At 38.6% G+C, this 18,705-nt stretch overlaps 1 protein-coding gene across 5 annotated transcripts in view; it reads right to left on the bottom strand.

Moving 5' to 3' along the window:
- CHD2 (chromodomain helicase DNA binding protein 2) overlaps positions 1-17,841 on the bottom strand; it is a 75,322-nt gene extending 57,481 nt beyond the window's left edge. For 3 of the 5 annotated variants that reach the window (XR_002779664.1, XM_023528960.1, XM_023528961.1), the window contains exons 1-2: positions 13,128-15,658; positions 620-851 (exon numbers count right to left, since the gene is read on the bottom strand). Coding sequence is in view for 4 of the 5 variants with exons in the window: in XM_023528960.1 (XP_023384728.1) it covers positions 620-851; positions 13,128-13,228 (333 nt within the window). In the remaining variant the exon portion in view is untranslated. Of the gene's footprint in view, positions 1-619; positions 852-13,127; positions 15,659-16,801; positions 16,935-17,274 lie in introns of those variants that run through there. The other 2 variants (XM_023528962.1, XM_023528959.1) reach the window with 2 other exon arrangements.
- Between the last annotated feature and the right edge of the window lie 864 nt (positions 17,842-18,705).

The raw sequence follows: 18,705 nt of genomic DNA, 5'->3' as shown, positions 1-18,705 counted from the left end.
TGATCAGCTGTATTCTTATGATTAAAAGTCAGTAATTCTTTCCAAAAGGAATGCATCCCAAAGTTTGGGCATCAATGAGAAAAATGCCACACAACTTCATTTTTGATGTTTTGCATACTTGGCTGGAAGACGTCAGGCAAAGAATATCTACATGCCTAGGCACGGATTAACTTTTTCTCTGTAAGAAGTATCTCTTCCGTTCTTCTGATCACAAAAACTACCCTTATTCTTAAACTGTGATTATCCAACACTACGCTTTACAACTGCATTTCACTGTCAATCTGACAAAATCATCTGTCAATGATTCTCTCTGGTTTTATACAGTTACATAAAAAAATATTAACCACCTTTTTAAAAATGTTAAAAACCAAACTTATAGAAATTTGTCCTTTTGCCCTAAAATTTGACGGTGCATGTAATTATTTTCTTTATAGCCTATATCTACTATATCAATTAGCAAGGGGAAAAGCAGTCTCCATTCATATCCAGAGAGAGTATATTTGGAAAGGTAACTGTAGTTTTCCTTATCAAGACACATTAATGAGTCTTCCTAGAGAATAGAGATCTGCCACCTGACCCCGGCCAGCGGCCTGCTTGTACTGGACAGCATAGGAGATACCTTCTTCACGTCGGCTATCCGCTCCTTCTTAGAGGCTGGCTTCTCTTTGGCTTCTGGAAGGACTGGCTGGGATTTGGAACCTGCCGATTCACTCTCAGATTCCGACGGACTCTCTGAAGACTCAGAACTGCTATTTGACTCGCTGCCATGTCCACTTCCCGGATCGCTGCCTTGCTCACTCTCCGACTGGCTGCCTGAGTCTGAACCCGAAGCTTCTTCAGATGCTGAGTGACTTATTATTTTTTTTAAAAGAAAAGATTTTAAAAGATTTAAAAACTGCCACATAAATCTGTTTTTAAAAATCTTAGCAGTAAAATGACAGTGGATAGTAGTTTTGATAGTAAAAGATCAAACCTTCCAAATTAACTTTGATATCCCTATATTGCAATAATATTACTATCAATCTCAATATTCCTACTGGCTACCACCCTGAGTGCTCACACGATGCCATATACCAGCTAATTTATATAGATTAGCTCTTTCACAAAAACTCAGAAGGGAGATACTAGTCTCTCCTCCATTCAGATAAAAAAAAAAAAAAAGGCCTGAAGCTTGGAGGTACAAGTAACTCTCCCAAATAACAGGTAGGATTTTAAACCAAGCTGATCTGTCTGAATCTACTACATCTTATTTGTTTTATATCATGCCTCCCTCCCTCAAGACAAAAACAAAAACAAAACAAAACACAAACCTAAAACACCAACCAACACAGAAGAAACCAAAACCAAGGCAGGGTTACCCAAAAAAGTAAGAATGTAATCTGGTTGCAATTATCCAGTGTTCTCAACAACAGGTGCAAATCAGATTTGTCTGGGTAGCTATATAAATACACACGTTAACCTCAAACCAGAGATCTTGCCTGGGAATCTCCTGTATTGAGTCCCAGATCTGGTAGACCTATCTGGACAAAATAAACAAAAAGAACCATTCTGACTCTAAGGTGAAGGCCTAATCCGATACAGACCTCTACTTCCTACCACACACCCCTGGCCCTTCCTCATATTCCAAACACTCCTCAGGGAAGTAACCTAAGGCAGGTGACAGAAGCAGCTACAAAACAGGAACGACAAAAGGCTGAGGAAGGATTTTCAACCATCTAATAGGGACCAGGCATTACGCTATCACATGTGTATCACTGTGCTTATTCCCCAGAACAAATCTATTAGGCATTATTATCCCCACATGAAAGGTGAAAAAACTGAGATGTTTTAAGTAACCTGGTCAATGACAAAACCAGAAGTGTGAGGGTAGGGGGAAAGCGGGGACTGCACCCCAAGTCTGGCTATAAAGTGCAAACTGTATTTTACCACGGGGGGTAACAAAACCTTAGAGATTCGGAAAATAAATCTTATCCCTGTTACATCATGTCCAAAACTAGTCATGCATCCCTGGAATGGTGACTTGCTACTGTCAAGGCCTCACTATACTTACTGACACAGTAAAAGCTGACTAAAGGCATCTGAAGTCACTTATTCTCTACCTGTGACCAATCAGAAGGTGGTCATCAGGCAAGAGAAAAGACGAAGGCTAGAGAGCACAGTTAAAAGTGTAGGCTCTGGCACCCACGGGTTGAGCCTCAACCCTAGATCATCTCTAGCCTGTGCCATCCTCTGTGACATTACCAGAGGGGTCATGAGAGCATCATCAAATGACAGCTAAATGCCAAAGCTTTTTATCCAAACATTACAAATTTCAGAATTTCACACCCACGCTCAGATTCCCCTAACAAAGTTCTTCCCAGCTCAGCCCCTACTGGTGACCCTAACAAAGTTCCTCCCAGCTCAGCCCCCACTGGTGACCCTAACAAAGTTCCTCCCAGCTCAGCCCCCGCTGGTGAGCCAGCACCACACAATTCACGGCTCTAGTTGGGATTTACTAAGTTGCACTTTCACCGCTGCTCACGCACAGAAAGGGACAGAGGCAGCTCCAGAATTTCCTTGTCAAGGATTTAGAAGGAGCAGCCTGCTTGATAGGGCTGTAAGGGATGACCTGGAAGCTTCACTTGCACTGCCAAAACGGCTGACCGCCTGAAAGATTAGGGAGCTAATGCCACCCACCTCCTCCCGGACACCCGACACATGGTCAGCGACAACATCCAATCTCAGATGCCCGATGAAACCCGGCCTCTGCCTATTTCTCAGGACTTATCACTTAACCACTCCTCCCCTTACCCTGCTGGAGCCATACTAATCCACGTGTGGGGCACAGCAAGCCCTAGTACCGCTCACCTCCCATCTCTGCTTATGCATCAGGCATTACCTTCTCTATGAAGCAATCCTTTGTGCTCTCCAATCCCAAACTCGGTGCCTATTAGGTATTTCCACTATACTGTCGCAGCACCTCTGCCATGGCGGTTACTTACCATCCCTGGGAACTGAGAACAGGCAGCCCCCTTTCAACTCGAGCTCCAACCCGCAGGCTCCCAAGGCTCTTGCCTCACTCTTTAAAACATGCTGGCTTAGGTGGCTGACTCCAATGTCTCCGCTGTTAACATTCATGCAACTTGGCCTCCCATTTGTCCCATCCAATACAAGTAATTTGTCAACTGTCGACCTCCCCAACAAACTTGAGAGCTAAGCAGCCGTTCACGCTTCCTGTGCCTAGTACGCTAGAAAAGGAAATGGGCAGGGGGCTGACTGACTTTGCTAGAGTATGTGATCTTCTCAAAATCCTTTTGAAATGAACACTTTAGGTTTTTAACTGCTACCGTAAGGCTTAACTCTAGATAAGAGATTAAGGCTGCAATTAACACTGTGGCAATCACCACCAATTTTAATTGCCGTAGGACGACAGTATGGTCCATATATTGCCATGAAATATAAAACATTCCAACAAGAAAATGGAAAATCTTCAACTACCAACTTGAATCACAAAGTCAGAAAAAGCAACATTAGTCTGAACAGAACTAGGACGGTCTGGTCAACTAGAAATCCTTTCAGTGTTTGTGTGAAAAGCAGCAATTATTTGTAGATGCAACAGAAACATCCAATGTCATTACCCACGTTAGGTTATGTACGTATGTATGAATATCTCATTCCCTTCAACTGCTTCAGAGTATGAATATACAATATTTTACTTAACTTGTCCTCTTAGTAATGGGACATTTATATTATTTTTAAGTTGTCCTCTCAGTCAATAAACTACAAATACCCTTGGTGCACTTCATAGTTCTATGATTTCTGAGATTTCCAAACTGTTCACTGTAACCAATAAAACTATAAATCTTTGTATATATCTTCTTGTGCAGCTCTATATTTGTTTGTGTAAGAAAGTGTGACCTCTAGACATGTCACAATGCATACAAACCTTTTAGGTAAAAAACAGAGCTATGTTTCTCTATTAGCACCTATGCACATAAATGCATTTTAATCACCAAACCGTTAACAGTGGTTTACCCTGTTGGATAGGTTATTGAAATATACTAGTAGATTCCATGAACTACTTGTGTAATTAATTTCAAAAAGAAAAAAAAAAAAGTAACTATGAAAAATCCAAGAAAAGATAAACAGCAAATTCACAATTGTATTTACCTATAGGGGGATGAGGGAGGCAGATAGGGTCAGAGAATGGTATTAGTGAGGTTTTATGACTGACGCTAAGTGATGAGTTCATAGTTGAGTTGTTCAGTATGTATTAATCTTTTTAATGTCTAAAATGACTCCTAATAAAATCAAGGTAAGGGATGCATATACTCCCAATACTACACATGAGCTGAAGATTTAAACAAGTGTTTCCTTATTTTTTTTTTAACTAGCAAGTCAGATTTAATAGACTTTAAATAATATTCAGTGGGAAAAAATGTTTTCTAAAAAGCGTTAATAAAAAGAAAACTCAATTAATATGATATTTCTAGAAGGACAAGTTCCTAAATGTTGAAATGGAAAATTAAAAACAAAAACAAAAAACTAAATACTTCCACATTTATGGCAATGACAGTCTAATTTTTCCCTCATAGGACGAGATGTTTCTTGAAATATTATGTAGATTTGCTATTAATGCCTAGTTATAATACTAAACACTATGAATGCTAAATTTGTAGTTTGTGATGCTGACTTGGAGTAGATGTGGAAAGTCTACAAGACTGACAAAAAACGGATCAAATTGAATTAGTGGATGAGGAATCCTTTGACTAAACTTTCACCTAAACAATGAAAATTACCTGACTTCCAACGGCATTAATAGTTTTAATACAATTAAAAATTATAATTTCAGGATTATCCACCATCAATATAGAATTCTCACAAAAAATAAGTATCTGAAAATAAAATCTGAAATAAGTATCTCAAAACTAAGTTGGACACGTTTTATAATCTTTGAACAATCAATACAAGGGGAAAACGATGCAAAAATAAATGAAAGGGATTCAAGTCAGTATTGCAATTTTAGATTCTAATAAAAAAATAAATGCTTATGAAAAAAGTTTAACGTTTGTTTTCACTTGTGGATAAAAAGGATTCGGTATCTCTTCAAAATCCTTTCTGAAGCTGGCAAAATTAAGTGATTACGTATTTCTTACAATTGGACTTTGAAAGCAAGCTGCATTAATAGCTACTGTGTTCCATTTTTAACTTCTTAATCGTTACTTCCTAAATGGCCACAAGAGGGCAGCACAGCATCACTTCCTTAAAAGAGCAAGCCTGTAGGTTCTCTGCCCAAGAGCTGCCATTTCAGCACTTGGATAGTTTATTTTCCTAAACTTACAAAATGGCTGAACTGCTTGGCAGAACATGTTTTTTGTTTTTTGTTTTTTGTTTTTTTTGGTGGTGGTGGTAGTGGTGATGGTGAAAGCAAAATCCAGTAAAAACGCAAAGCAATCTACACTGGAAACCCATAAAACTTACTTCCAGACTCAGCTCTATCAATGATGGAACAGCTAATATTTATGGAGCACTCATGTATCAGGCATATGCAACAGTTTTTTAATCCTTAAAACAAAGATGACAAACCATCCCCACTTTACAAAAGAGGCTTAGCCCAAGTTTGTGCATAATGCTGTCATCATCCCCACCCCCGCCCAGTCTGGACTATGGAATCTGCACTATTTAACCTCTTAGGTGGTACTGCTGTCCCACCCTGTCATGCTTATTAAGCCATCCAAGGTTGATGCAGAACGAGTCCTTCCAATTACTTGTTTGTCTTAAGATGGAAAGGTATAGATAAATTTAAGACCTATTCCACCTCTAGCTCAAGTCCTATGATTCTCATGACTAAGCCACATTATAAACAAGGTTAAAAGTCAAAATATTTATACATACAACATGTGAAGAATTACACATCAAAGAAAAATACAATAGGAAACCGGGCAAAGGAAATGGACAGAAAAGAAACTGAATCGGCCGATAAACTTATGAAAAGGTAATTAAACCTCACTGATAATTTGAGAAGTGTATATTCCAACAGATTATTTTACACTCATCTGTTTTGCAGAAACTTTAAAAGTCTAGTAATATTAAATGATAGTGAGAAAGTAGAGAAAAATAGTATTCATATACCCTCATCGAAAAAGTAATCAGTAGAAGCTCTGGAAAGCACCTTGACATCATACAATAAACCTCAAAATATCCATGTGAATCAGGCAATTCAATCTATGAGTATATAACCTATTAAAATTATCTAAATTGTGCTGAGGGTGGAAAGTGTTAAATTGTTCAGAGCTCTGCTCATAAGATCAAAAATTAGAAAATAATCTAAATGTCCATGTATGACAATGTAAAAATAAAATGTGAAAGTCATACTATGCAATTAATTACAACAGACTAGGATGAATTAGATCTATAAATATCAACATTACAATTTCAAAACTATTATATTTTTAAAATGCAAAATGTGTCATGTGAACCATGTATGTCTTAAAATCCCACCATTTTTACATGCCAAGTTCATAAAAGTGACTAGGAAGAGGTAAATAGGATTTTAATTATATCTAACTTATTTAAAATTTTAATGGTATTTTTTGAATTTTTCTGAATTTCTCAAAAAAAAAAAAAAAGCTGTGCTTCTAACACTACAGAATTGATCAATATTCAGATGTTCCTAGGATTCAGTTTTTCTGGAAGTTACTCTAACACTGGTTACCACGCTACTTCTGCTCCCCAACAACCAATAAGCATCCGAGTAGTCCTATGTAGTTTAGGGTGCATCCAACAAATGGCACCCAGACATGCATATCACTGGGGAAGAGTCCATTATAGCAAGAAGTTTGGAAAAGGTACAGCTGGAAAACCATCTCACCAAAACCTACCCAATCCGGATCTGGCAATGCTCTAAGGATTATGGAAAGGCCGGGGCAAGCCTTCTAGGCAGATAAGAACTGGACCCACCAAGCAGCGAAAAGCAGGCACGTGAGGAAAAGCTCTTCTGTAATTCACCATCTCAAGTGATGTATTCTTCCCATCCATTTACAACTCTGAGGATAGATGGACTGGTTGAAGCAGGAATTCCTTTCAGCCCTTTGAGGCCTGTCTTTCCTTATAAACTTTTAGGCTATAATCTTTAGACTTTTATAAAACACTAACTCCAAAATTCAAAGATCTTAAAAGACCTGGCTGCCACCCTCCGTGGGAAACAGCGTTTACGCCCAGTGTCATAGAAAGTGAGTGGGGTCCCTGGATCAGGAAAGGCCAAGGCACACAACTTTCTTAGTAATGACCAACGTTCACTGTGACAAGCACTTTGCTAGACATCTCAGACGAGTTTCTCAAGCCCAGGATTAATGACGCTTTGGGCTAATCCTTTTTGGAGCCGTCCTGTGTGTTGCCCAATGTTTAGCAGCATCCCTATAGCCTCTACCCACTAGATACCAGTTGCACCCCAACCGAGAATATCTCTGGGAGGTGCCAAAAGTCACAAATGGGGCTGGACAGGGGATGTTTCTAGTTGAAAACCACTGCTTCAGAAGCATTATTTAATTCTAACTTCTCTAAGATACACACACTACATATGCAAGAACTACTGCCCTAGAGGACTCGCACATAGAACTCACTCAAGCCTGGTTTCACAGCTGACCACCTGGGGGGCTCTGGGCAATCGGCTATCTACCCTACCCTACTACTTTAACTTCTAAAACCTAATCAGCTGTGGGCCGGTGCTGCAGCATTCTCAAGTGATTCTGATACAAAGCCTATCTGCAAACTAAGTTCAGAACAACAAAAAGAAAACTAGAAGCAAAGCCCAATCTTCACGAAAGGGAATCAACCTCCACAAAGACAAAGTTCTTCCTAGGTCTCCAGGACCCACCCCTCCCACCCACCCACCTACCTTTCCTCAAACTACCCCATGGAAACCACTGCAGGGGCTACTTGATTCAAGATTAACCTGAATCTTTTGATGTAAAATTATGGCCTTCTAAACAGCATTGTGTTTCTGGCATCACTCACACCTATGATGCACTCTGATTTTGAGTTTCTGGTTTCTTCAAAAGATCTTAGGAAAAGCCAAATGAAGAATTATTCTAGATTTTTACTATTTTCCTCAACTTCCTATAGCTTCTTCTTACCCATCTAGTTTAATAGCAACTTCTGCCAAAATGCTTAAGTGATCCCTGTGTTTGAATCCAGTTCCACCACTTATTCCACCCTGTGCCTCAGTTTACTCACCTACAATATAGGGAGGATAATCATACCTCAGACACTCGTGAGGATTCATCAAATTACCACACAGCAAGGCCTCAGAGCACGTTCCAGGCTCGAAGCAGGTACTATACATGACAACTGTTATCGAACCCTCCCAAAGCGATCAACTTCGTTTCAATTACAACAGCTCTCACCCATTTCACCTGTTGGTTTGACCACTGAAATGCAAAACTGCAAGCACAACCAGCAGAAACAAACTTGAGAAGAATCTACAAATCCTTTTAAGCATACAACTGAAGAATGGCAGAGGGATAAAGGACTCAGCGGGACATAGGGCCACCTACAGACCTGCGAAGGAAGAGTGTCCCGTGAGAGTTAACTTGGAGAGCCGGGTTACCCCTAAGGAGGTCACTAAGTATTTTGGCTACACTAACCCTCACTTTAAATAAAATCTACATTTCAAAAACCCTTGAAACAGTGCCTGAAACAGAGTCAGCACTCAACAAAATGGAAAACTACTCTGGTATTTTTCTATAAACTGTTCAACGCATGCTAGTTTCTCACGACGAAATCTAAAATGAAAGATTACCGACATCACAGGCACTGCTGGACTTAATAACCTACACAAAATGCAGTACCCTAAGGTTCACCTTCATGTTCTTTTTCTTTTATGCTAGTTACAGCTCACAATCCACCAACAGTGACAAACAGCCCTCTAACTGCTCCATGGGGCAGCTGACATCCACTGATACAGACCCTGGTTTTACAGTTCCTTTATCAGCTGGAGGGAGTTCTTAATGGACTTAAGTGACTGCATTCCAAGTTAATTCTAGAATCCATGCTTTTGGAGGTGATCTAAAATGGAAGAGACAGCACTAGAATTTAAAACAACTTTAAGTGAAAACATTCCAAGAGTATACACATTTTAAAGGTATGCTCACAGCTCGATCTGGCATGACACAATGCAGAAATTCTTATCAAGCATACAACTCGCCTTATCACCACCCCGCCCCACCCCTCTGTGCCTCCAGACCTGCAAACTAAAGCTGCTGTTAAAACTGCCCTAAAAAGGGAATGGAGAAAACGAGACAAGTAATGGAAAGACCAAGGGTTAGAAAGGAACAGAAACACAAGTGCTCCATCAGCAGATTTGAAACACATGGAGACACACGCAAATTTAAAACACATGATGGGGAACTTCTAAAATTTAACTCAATCCCAGGGATCAGGCTGGACATGGTATTTTTAGAAGCTCTTCAAGGTCTCACATAAGAACAAAAAAGTAGATCTCAATTGTTAAATAGAAATTCAACCAAGTAAAATTTAAAGATCTAATTGGCTTTACTGAACACTTCGTGACTCGAACAGCATCCCAGCTAACAAGTACAGAAGAACTTCAAAGGATTGTACAAAGTGGGAAGGTTTTTAAAGGCAGAAGGGGGACAGGAAAAGGAAATTATTAAGGAACCCATTGTTTCAGGCAAGGTCACTCTAAGGAGAACTGGAGGGTTCAATCAGCCGATTGCCTCCTAATGCTGACCAGGAAATTCCAGGGTTGGCTGGTTAAAAAGTCACATTCCTAGGGAAAGTTGAAACTGTAATTAGGTTAGGTATTAGGTTTTAGGTTGCTGATGTGAGCTTTCACATAAGTGACTCTGTTTGGGGCCTGTTTTTCTTTTTTGTTTTTGTTTATTTTTTTTTAACACAACTGACTCATAAACCATGAAAAAAAAAAAACGGAAGCAGAAAACACACACACACACAAATATTGAGACCATAGCTCCAACATAATGAACTAGGCTGGAGACATGATGCTAAATCAAATATACAGGCTATGGTGCAGGATTACAGAAAGCCAGCCCCAGCCAATTAAACACTGGCGGTAAATGTTACTGCTCTTACTTACATCCACACGACACTGCACCCTGGCAGTCACTATATCCACTCCTGTACAGCTTGAGGAAGTGAGGCAGAGGGTGAACCAGGCCAATAATTACTTGCTACAGAAGGGGCGGGGCGGAGGGGGAGGTGTCTGCTCAGAGTGACTGCCAAGAGTAGGACTATGACTCACACAAGAGGCTGTTCCAGTCCAGAAAGAATCATATGCTACACCTTCAAAAGGCTGGCTTTCTCAGGAGGGAAAAAAAAAAAAATCCTAAGATGACTTCAAAAAAAAAACATCCAAAGTTTCAATTAACTAAATGGGATCTGCCTCCTAAAATCATTTTAAGCTCTTAAGCTCTCCTAATTGACCCAGGCAGACACCTGTGGGAGACCAGGATCCCAACCACAGCCCTCGGGGACCACCTGGCTCTTTCAGAGACACTTAGTGCAGGAGGCTAGGAATGTAAGATGAAGCATGGGGAGTGATATCATGGATCGTTTACATGTACGGAGCACTTTCAGTGTACCAGGATCTTTGTTAAGCACTTTATAGGTATGGTGTTATTTAATCTGCATAACCCAATGAAGATTATTGTCCACATTTTAAAAACGAGAAAATTGCCAAGTCCAAAAATAAGTGTGCTTCACTGGCCCAAATTGGGGGACAAGTTTTCAGTACTACAGTGCACATTGCGCTGCTACCTATTACACACAGGCACTGAGGGAACAGTTAAAGACAAAAATGACAAAATAACTCCTTAGAACTGAATCCAAAGTACAAAATTAGGACTGTTCTTAGAGTGATGCCTTACCCAGAGCTCTTCTACAACATTCAACCCCTGAAAATCAGGGTGATCTTATAGTCAGTCCTCAAACTGTGGGACTCTCCAGGAAAGGGAATTTAAATACTTTTTGAATTACAATCCAGATGATGTTAATGAAATACCAAAAAAGGTGAGCCTTAACCAAACATGCTAACGATAAAATGCTAAATTGGAACTGTTTTGAACTGAAGTACAGATGGCTTCCATTCACCTCGGTTCTCAATTATTTATTTCCCAAAACAATGCCTGTCCCCCACCTCATAAACTGCACCCAAAGGTCTATAGTATAGCAGCTTTTTTACCTGCCCTATCCATTCATTTTTAGAGACTGAGGGGGAAAGGTCTAAAAAGCATATAAACAAAGTGTTCCAACACTGTGCTAAACAGACCCTGGCATCTGATGATAGGAGTCAGCTTTTGTTGTTCTGGCTTTACACTAATAACACTAAAGTTCCAAAGCAAGTAGTAATAGGCAGTTTTGCTGAGGTATAAATTTGACTTCAAAGCTCGGTCAGGCTGAAATGCAAGAGGGAATTACTCAACTACAATAGCGAGCACCCAGCAGAATATCTGTATACAATAATTTGTATGCAGAGTAACTTAGGTGATTTAAAAAACACTGCTTCTTTACAAAAGTGACCCCCCTTCAAGAAACACAACTGAATTCTAAGATTTTCAGGAAAAAAAAAAAAAAAGATTTACTAGATGTCATACAGAGCAGTCACTCAATTTTTGTCAGGAAAAACTGTACTGTATTTTATGGGAGAAATTATCAGTGTTTGGAAATCTCAGGTGGCCTAAGGTAGTAATCTATCACAATTGTGAGAACAGTTACATGGTGTGGGTGGGGGCACTAATTCTTAAAATCTGTGAGTTTCAAATACTGTCAGGTAAAATTCAACTAAACTTCGATTCATCTCTCAAGCTAAAACTTTTACAACTGAAATTCCTTTTATCATATACTTTGCCCACCTTTCTGTGATGACTGAATCTTTCAACTGGAAACTGCAGATTTTCAGAAAGGAAAAGAGAGAGAGAGAGAGAAAAAGTAGATAGCAACACTACTCCATTTTGCACATGGGAGGAAAACCCAGAAAAGGCTCAATGAAGATCTTCCTAATACTCTTGTTCTTCAAAAAGTTAATTGGCTCATACATGAATTGCTATAATATGCATTTTAACTCACACAGTAATGACATTTATTTTAGGTTAAAACATCTTCAGAATAGTTTAGATCCTAGAACATAATTGCAATGCCTTAAGTCTATCCCACTTTTAGGAATTTAAGAGCATTTAGCAAATACGAAAATTTTTAATACAGCTATTTAATCTCAAAATCAGAAAAGCACTTTAAGAAGTTGGAACCACCAGTTAATAATCAAGTTCTACAAGTATTTTCTCTAAGGCTGTTAAATATTATATAATTTACCTGACCATATATTTAAGAAAATCACTTACAAAATCTTAATAAGCAAGTCTGTAAAACAAACTGAAAACCCAGTTTCACCTAAGGTTTCCAAAAAGTATCCAGAGAATCCTTCCAAAAGCAGCAAAAGTATAAATTTACAAAACCAACTATTACAGTGAATTTTACCTTTCATAAACTTCATTCAGAAACTTTAAGATATGCTCAGGTAAACATCTCTAGACTCAGACGGGCTACATCTCTTTTGGAGTAGCATATTTTACTCAATAAAAAAATTCTAAACTACGGTCCAACCACATGCCACTTCACTCCTGTTACTGCTAAAAATACTCCAAGGGGGGTGGGAAAAAAAAACTTCATGTTGGGTACGTTAGAAAAACACTAATATAGACTTTCCTTCATGTTTAAATTCATTACTTATGACTGTATAAGGTTATTGTTGGTAAACCATATTTTTAAACCAAAAGTCCTTGCAAGGGTTTCCAAACAAGGCAGACAATAAGCATCACCACAGGACTGAAAACTTCCAGAATGGGGGATCAGAGATGCTTCTCAAGCTTTTGTCAAGTGATTGTACTAGCGGTTAAGTTTTGGGAGTCAAATTTCTGTAGCGAATGCTATCAACACTTTAAAATAATCGTTTTCTGACACTCGTTTGCATAATTATGGGTGCCTAATGCTGTATTCTATTATTTTTAGATTAACTTAATATTTAGTTATTAAACAAGTACAAATTTCTACGCTATTTTCTACTTAACTATCACGTTATTAGTCTTAAAAAAAATCATTTTGCACATACTGACCTGAGTTTTTCTCCATCAAATGCCAATTCAGAAAATGTATGGTACAACGTAAAAATGCACGGGGACAAGTTCAAATAATCTTCCCTTGGTTTATGAGCCATGTATTAAACAACAGCTCTAACACCTGTTAAGACGTTTCAATTTAAATAAAATTGTTTCCTTGACAGTGAAATGGTTTTGGTCAATGGTAGCAAAATTAAAACTCACTAATCTCTTCACATTGAACAGAAAAGAGGGGAAAAGACCCGCTAAGACACAGGAAAGAAAAAATGTAAAAACTGACAGGTTTTCTACCTAAAGGTTTCCAAAAGTAAAAACTGCTTCTAAAAGAAAACCATTCCCAGGAAAGGTTAAAAGACGACGTGCCAAGGGTGTGGGCCGCTAGAGGGAAAGGCGAAGCGGACTGCCAGGAGAGAAATCGTTCCGGGAAGCTGCCGCCACCGGAAAGTCCCAGCTAGAGGTCCCCTCCCTTCCCTTTCCCCTCCCCGCAGCCGGATGGCTCGCCAGGCGAAGAGGAAGCACCAGGGCTGCGCACGCAGCCCAACGTCACCGCGTTCGCTGTTTCGGCGGCGAGGCGCCTGACGTCAGGGGGCGGGGCCTGCCCGAAGGCCGTCGCTGTTGACCCGCTGTTACCAGGCGCGCGTACAGCCAATCAGCTCTCGGCGCCTGCGCCGGCCGGCCTTTGAACTCGGCACGGCAACTTCCTGCTGTTTGGCGAGTACACAGTGCAATGCAGTATGTCTGTCAGCGCTGCGGCACAAAGGAACAGCCATTTTGTGACTGAGCTGGACCTGCACCAAGATGCCAGGGGCTCACAGAGCTGCTGCCAGGGCTAACTACCAAGCTGCCCTTTATTTTAGCACCAGAGAACTCAAAGAGGGAGGGGGGAGAAAAACAGGTTTTGGTATTTCAGGTTCCAATTTTCTTTATTTTCATCTTCTCAAAACTCCCGATTCGTAAGAATTAACCAGTGTCATAAAATGGCTGCCACTTAAACTGTCTTTTCCAGTCCACAAGCAACTGCATTATAACCACTTCTAAACACCCCCAGGCTTTTGGAATAACTGCTACAAGTCTGATTAAAAAGCAGATGATTTTCACAGCACCTCAGGTTATCAAAATAAACCTGGTTCAAAGGCAGATGATTTGCAGACAAATTTAATAAACTTTCAGGTAAGATAAATTGTAAAGGCAGAGTACCAGAACACACAGAACTCTGTGTACACACAGTTCCATTCTGATTCCCTTCCATACTGTTTCCATTCTTTGATATTACTGAAGTTGCCCCAAAATGTAAATTATTTAGATAAGTGCATGGTATATATTTCTACACAGGTCCATCACTAAAACCTTGTTTTAAATATTTAGATTCACAGACACCAAATATTTTTTCAATCTTATTTTTGAAAATAAACTTACTATTCAAAAATCATACACGAAGTATAACATTATACTTAAATATTAACCTCAAAAGAATACAAGAATAACAAACTTACATAATCACTATGAAATACTGCATTACTTCCAGTAACAGGAAAATATCAGGTTAACCTCAACTTGCACTCAATCCTTTCAGATCCTAAAGTAATGCTCAGACCAAAATTTACTTGACCTGCAAACTCCTCCCTTCCTCTCCTGTGGCTCAGGCTGCAAGTGATTTTTGTAGTACTACCTGAACACCAGACTTTGTGCCATTCAAACAGGTCCTTAAAGGAGAAATTCTGATGGATTAAGAAACCAAGTACTAGTCAGAAAGTCTCCTTCGTTTTAGTTCACTAAAAATAAAAACGTTAATCGACAATAAAACACAACTAATATCTTTTAGCTTTACAATGTTAAAAGGAAGTGATGTCATATTTATGTACGTGTGTTAAGGTATGCAATTTAGGGTAACAATAATTTCAAACTCCATCGTCTCCTTCAAGGAGTCTCTAGAATATTTTTGGACATTCATCAATTACATGAATCAAAATACACTTGATAAAATGCATTTAAAAAGTAAAGTGCAAGCTTCTTGTTAAGCTGTAACCCCACTGCCAGTAGGCAAATGCATCATGACTTCAAAGCAGTTTTCCAGGTGAGAGTATATTACAAGGAACAACAACACTGCTTGATTTTTTTAAATTAGAAAGTAGAGTTTGTTCAATGTTAACCACAAACCTTGCATAAGAAAGCCAAAACCCCTGTTGAGACTATGCAAATCTTACACTCAAGGGAGTAACAATTTTAGGTACTGAATCTTTAATAATTTGTCAAACTACATGGGGATTCCTGATTCTTCAAATCGCTAGTACTTCTCAGAAAAATCAGTTTAGGATTATAAGTTTTCTATCCTAAATCTAACCCAGGCATATCAGTTCAAAAGACAAGCAGTCCAACTCTGTGACAACTTAATTTGCAAAAGAATGTGGAAAGGTATTTTTGAAAGCAGGGGTCAAAATATTTAAAATCTAATGAAACAAAATTCAACACCTGTAATAAACCACATTAAAAACTTTCATATTCACTAACCTAATAGTAAATTATATTTATGAAAAATTATAAAAACAAAATTGGGAAGAAAAATGATACAATCATCACATCCTTGTTAACTGCATGATTTAAAATTTATAACATGACAATTTATAAGAACACATCAAGAAATGCATTCATATGTACTTTTAAAAATTAACATACAGATCATACAATAAAACATCACAGGCTTTATTACTTAGTCACTAATAAGGTACTCCAACAAACGTGAAACAAATCATGATTTGAACAGAGCATTTGTAAGCTTCAGGAGATAAAAGCATTCCAGGAGACACTGTCGAAATAAATCAATAAATTTAAAGCAGCTACAACTAAAGTGCCAGGATAAGACACACTACACGTCTACTAACCAGAAAGCATTGTCTGAATATAAGCATACAAATGTAAACCTTTTAATATTTAAAATGTAAAATATACAATTGTCATCACGGTAACAAACACAAAACAAGTGTATTAAGAGTACTCCACGATTTCTGGGATCACAGGTTTAATTTCATAAATGCAGGAGCTGTAACCATCGAGTAAAGGTTTTGATAAATCATATCAAAATTTCCTAAAATGTCAAGAGTATCAAAAGAAATACAGAATCAAATAAAAATATAAACTGAGAGGCATCCGTCAAAGGGTCCTTTTTGCAGTTTCATTTTAAAATGTACATTTTTTCATTCATATAACTTTCTCAAATGTCTATTTACTATAATTTACTACCACAAGGCTCCTCTATGGCCTTCAGTTACAAGTTTGGGTATCCTAGATTCTTCAAAGAAAAAATTTGCCTTGTATGTAAAATGGTGCAATGCAGTGGCTAAACCGACAAGGTCATTTTTCTACAGCACAAAAACCTAAAAACTGAAATGTGTTGACAGAAAAACTGTACTTTACAAAAAAGTCCCCCTTGAATAAAGGTACCTTATCTTTAGACTGCTGTAAGAGGCCTTAAGTCAACTCAACTTTCATAAATTGCTACCAAAAAATTAGGGTGTGGCATATTAGCAATCTCAAGGTCACGCTTTAAAAAACGAATCCAAATTAGTAAAATACTTAAAATAACACAGACAGCTAACCCAGTCTGTCAAGGTAAACAATGTAAGCTGAGGTTTCCCCCAAAAAAAGAAAAAAGGAAGAAAGTTGATAGCTCATACCTCGATGCATTGCTGTGTGGCGAACTGTCCTCCTCTTGGCTTTTGTCCTTATTTCTCATCATCTTTTAATTCTTAAATATTAAGGGGGAGGGGGAATCTGTGTTTGCTTTGAAGTCCTGTGCCCAGGTATTTACTGTCAAAAGTTGAAAGAAAGGTAAGGTCCCAGCTTCTATCGATGGTTTTTATTATCAGGAACAAAGTCCTGACCATGTAACGATACTGTTATAATACAACAGCGGTAAGCACCAAAACACAAAATATTTCTATTTTTTCCTTTAAAAAAAAAAACAACAGGATAAACCGAACAGTGGAATCACTATCAATAAGGAAAGTTTCTCAAAGTAACACACTGGGTACAAATAACAATCTCTGTATCTTATTGCGTCATCCAGGAATTTCTCATATTTACAGAAAATAAAGCAAACTTTTAACATATAAATCTTTAAAATTACCATTAATGACTATGAACTTACCTGATCCATGTAGTAGGTCCAAAGCAAGAGTCCTAGCTAGTAGTAGAAAAATATCAGATCCCAAATAATTAAAAATAAAAACGAAATTCTCCGTTAAAAAACGAAAAATAAATAAAATAATCCTCAAATATGTTAACTGGTCAAAAAAATAAAGCGACAATTAATACTAAAACGGGTACGGAAGAAAAAAACCTCATTAGGAGAGCGCACAAAAATGGAGGTGCGCCATGGCTTCTAAGCTGGAAAAAACAACGACCTGGGCTCTCAGTACGGCTGCTTCTTTCCAACAAGGCACGAAAAGAAAGCTCCTAAAAGCTGCTTTTCTCCCTAAAAAAGGTTCGAATCGACCCCAGTAAGTCACTAAGAGAGGCAGGGGGCTCCGGGGGCCCCCTGAGGCTGCCCGAAAGTTAGGGAAAGTTGCGTAAAGTGAGGCGAAGGCAGGGAGCAGAGCGCGCTCTCTCTAAGGCACAGCCGCCATCTAGAGCCTCCTTCCCAGCTCTGAGAGCTCTGCCTTTGATTGACACTCTCTACATTTACCCCACAACTCAGGTGATGTACCATAGACCCACCCCTTCATCTCCACCAAAAAAAAAAAAAGAAAAAAAAAGATCCTCCATCCCAGGGAGCCTAAGGACCCCCACCCCCACACCTCCCTGCCCCTCCAGACCACCCCATCAGGGGGAGGGGGGAGGGTTTCTTAACCCCCTCTGGCTCAAGCACCCTTTTTAAGCCAGAGAGAAATGTAATTTGTTCCTTTTGTCTAAAGATCTGCTAAATATTTCAGTCTTTGAGCTAAAATAACTTCCTCTCTGGACAGGAAGTGGTGTTTTATCAAGCCATTTTGAAAAAAGGATAATTCTTAGATAATTTTAAGCTCATCTTAATTTCTAATCTTTTAAAAAAATTAACCCCCCACATGGGTAAAATGGTTTCTAAATAAAAGCAAAATCTCAATTTCATAAATTAAATTCAAGTTTTGCCTTCTTTATGAAGCCTAAAAATTACATAAAGACAAGCTTTAGGGGGAATTTTCCATCCCAATTGGAAGAAAGGGGTACAACTCAAGAGCGCCTCCCTAGTGTTCAGTTGCATTAGAGCAAAAAATTAATGCAACTAATTTTTATTCGATAACCTCGATTTTTCTTTGTACTTTCCCAAAATTCTTTAACCCATTACATAACTTTGCAAACTTTACCCCCCCACACCAAAAGAACTCTCATAGCCAGAATATATTTACTTCCCACACTGATTAGGCAAAACAAAGTTCCTAAATTCAAGAATATGTAACTACCAGTCATCTTTAAATAACAAACCCAAGAAACTCCACCTCCAAAACCAACACAACATAAATCCCAAACTTTCCATTGTATTTCAAATCCAATTCTAGGCACGAACCCATTTCAACAATGGTTAAGTTAATAACAATTGGTC

Source organism: Pteropus vampyrus, unplaced genomic scaffold, assembly GCF_000151845.1.
Source record: "Pteropus vampyrus isolate Shadow unplaced genomic scaffold, Pvam_2.0 Scaffold34, whole genome shotgun sequence".
NCBI lineage: Eukaryota > Metazoa > Chordata > Mammalia > Chiroptera > Pteropodidae > Pteropus > Pteropus vampyrus.
Note: the sequence above shows the minus strand (reverse complement) of the source record. Positions and strands in the feature narration are given on the sequence as shown.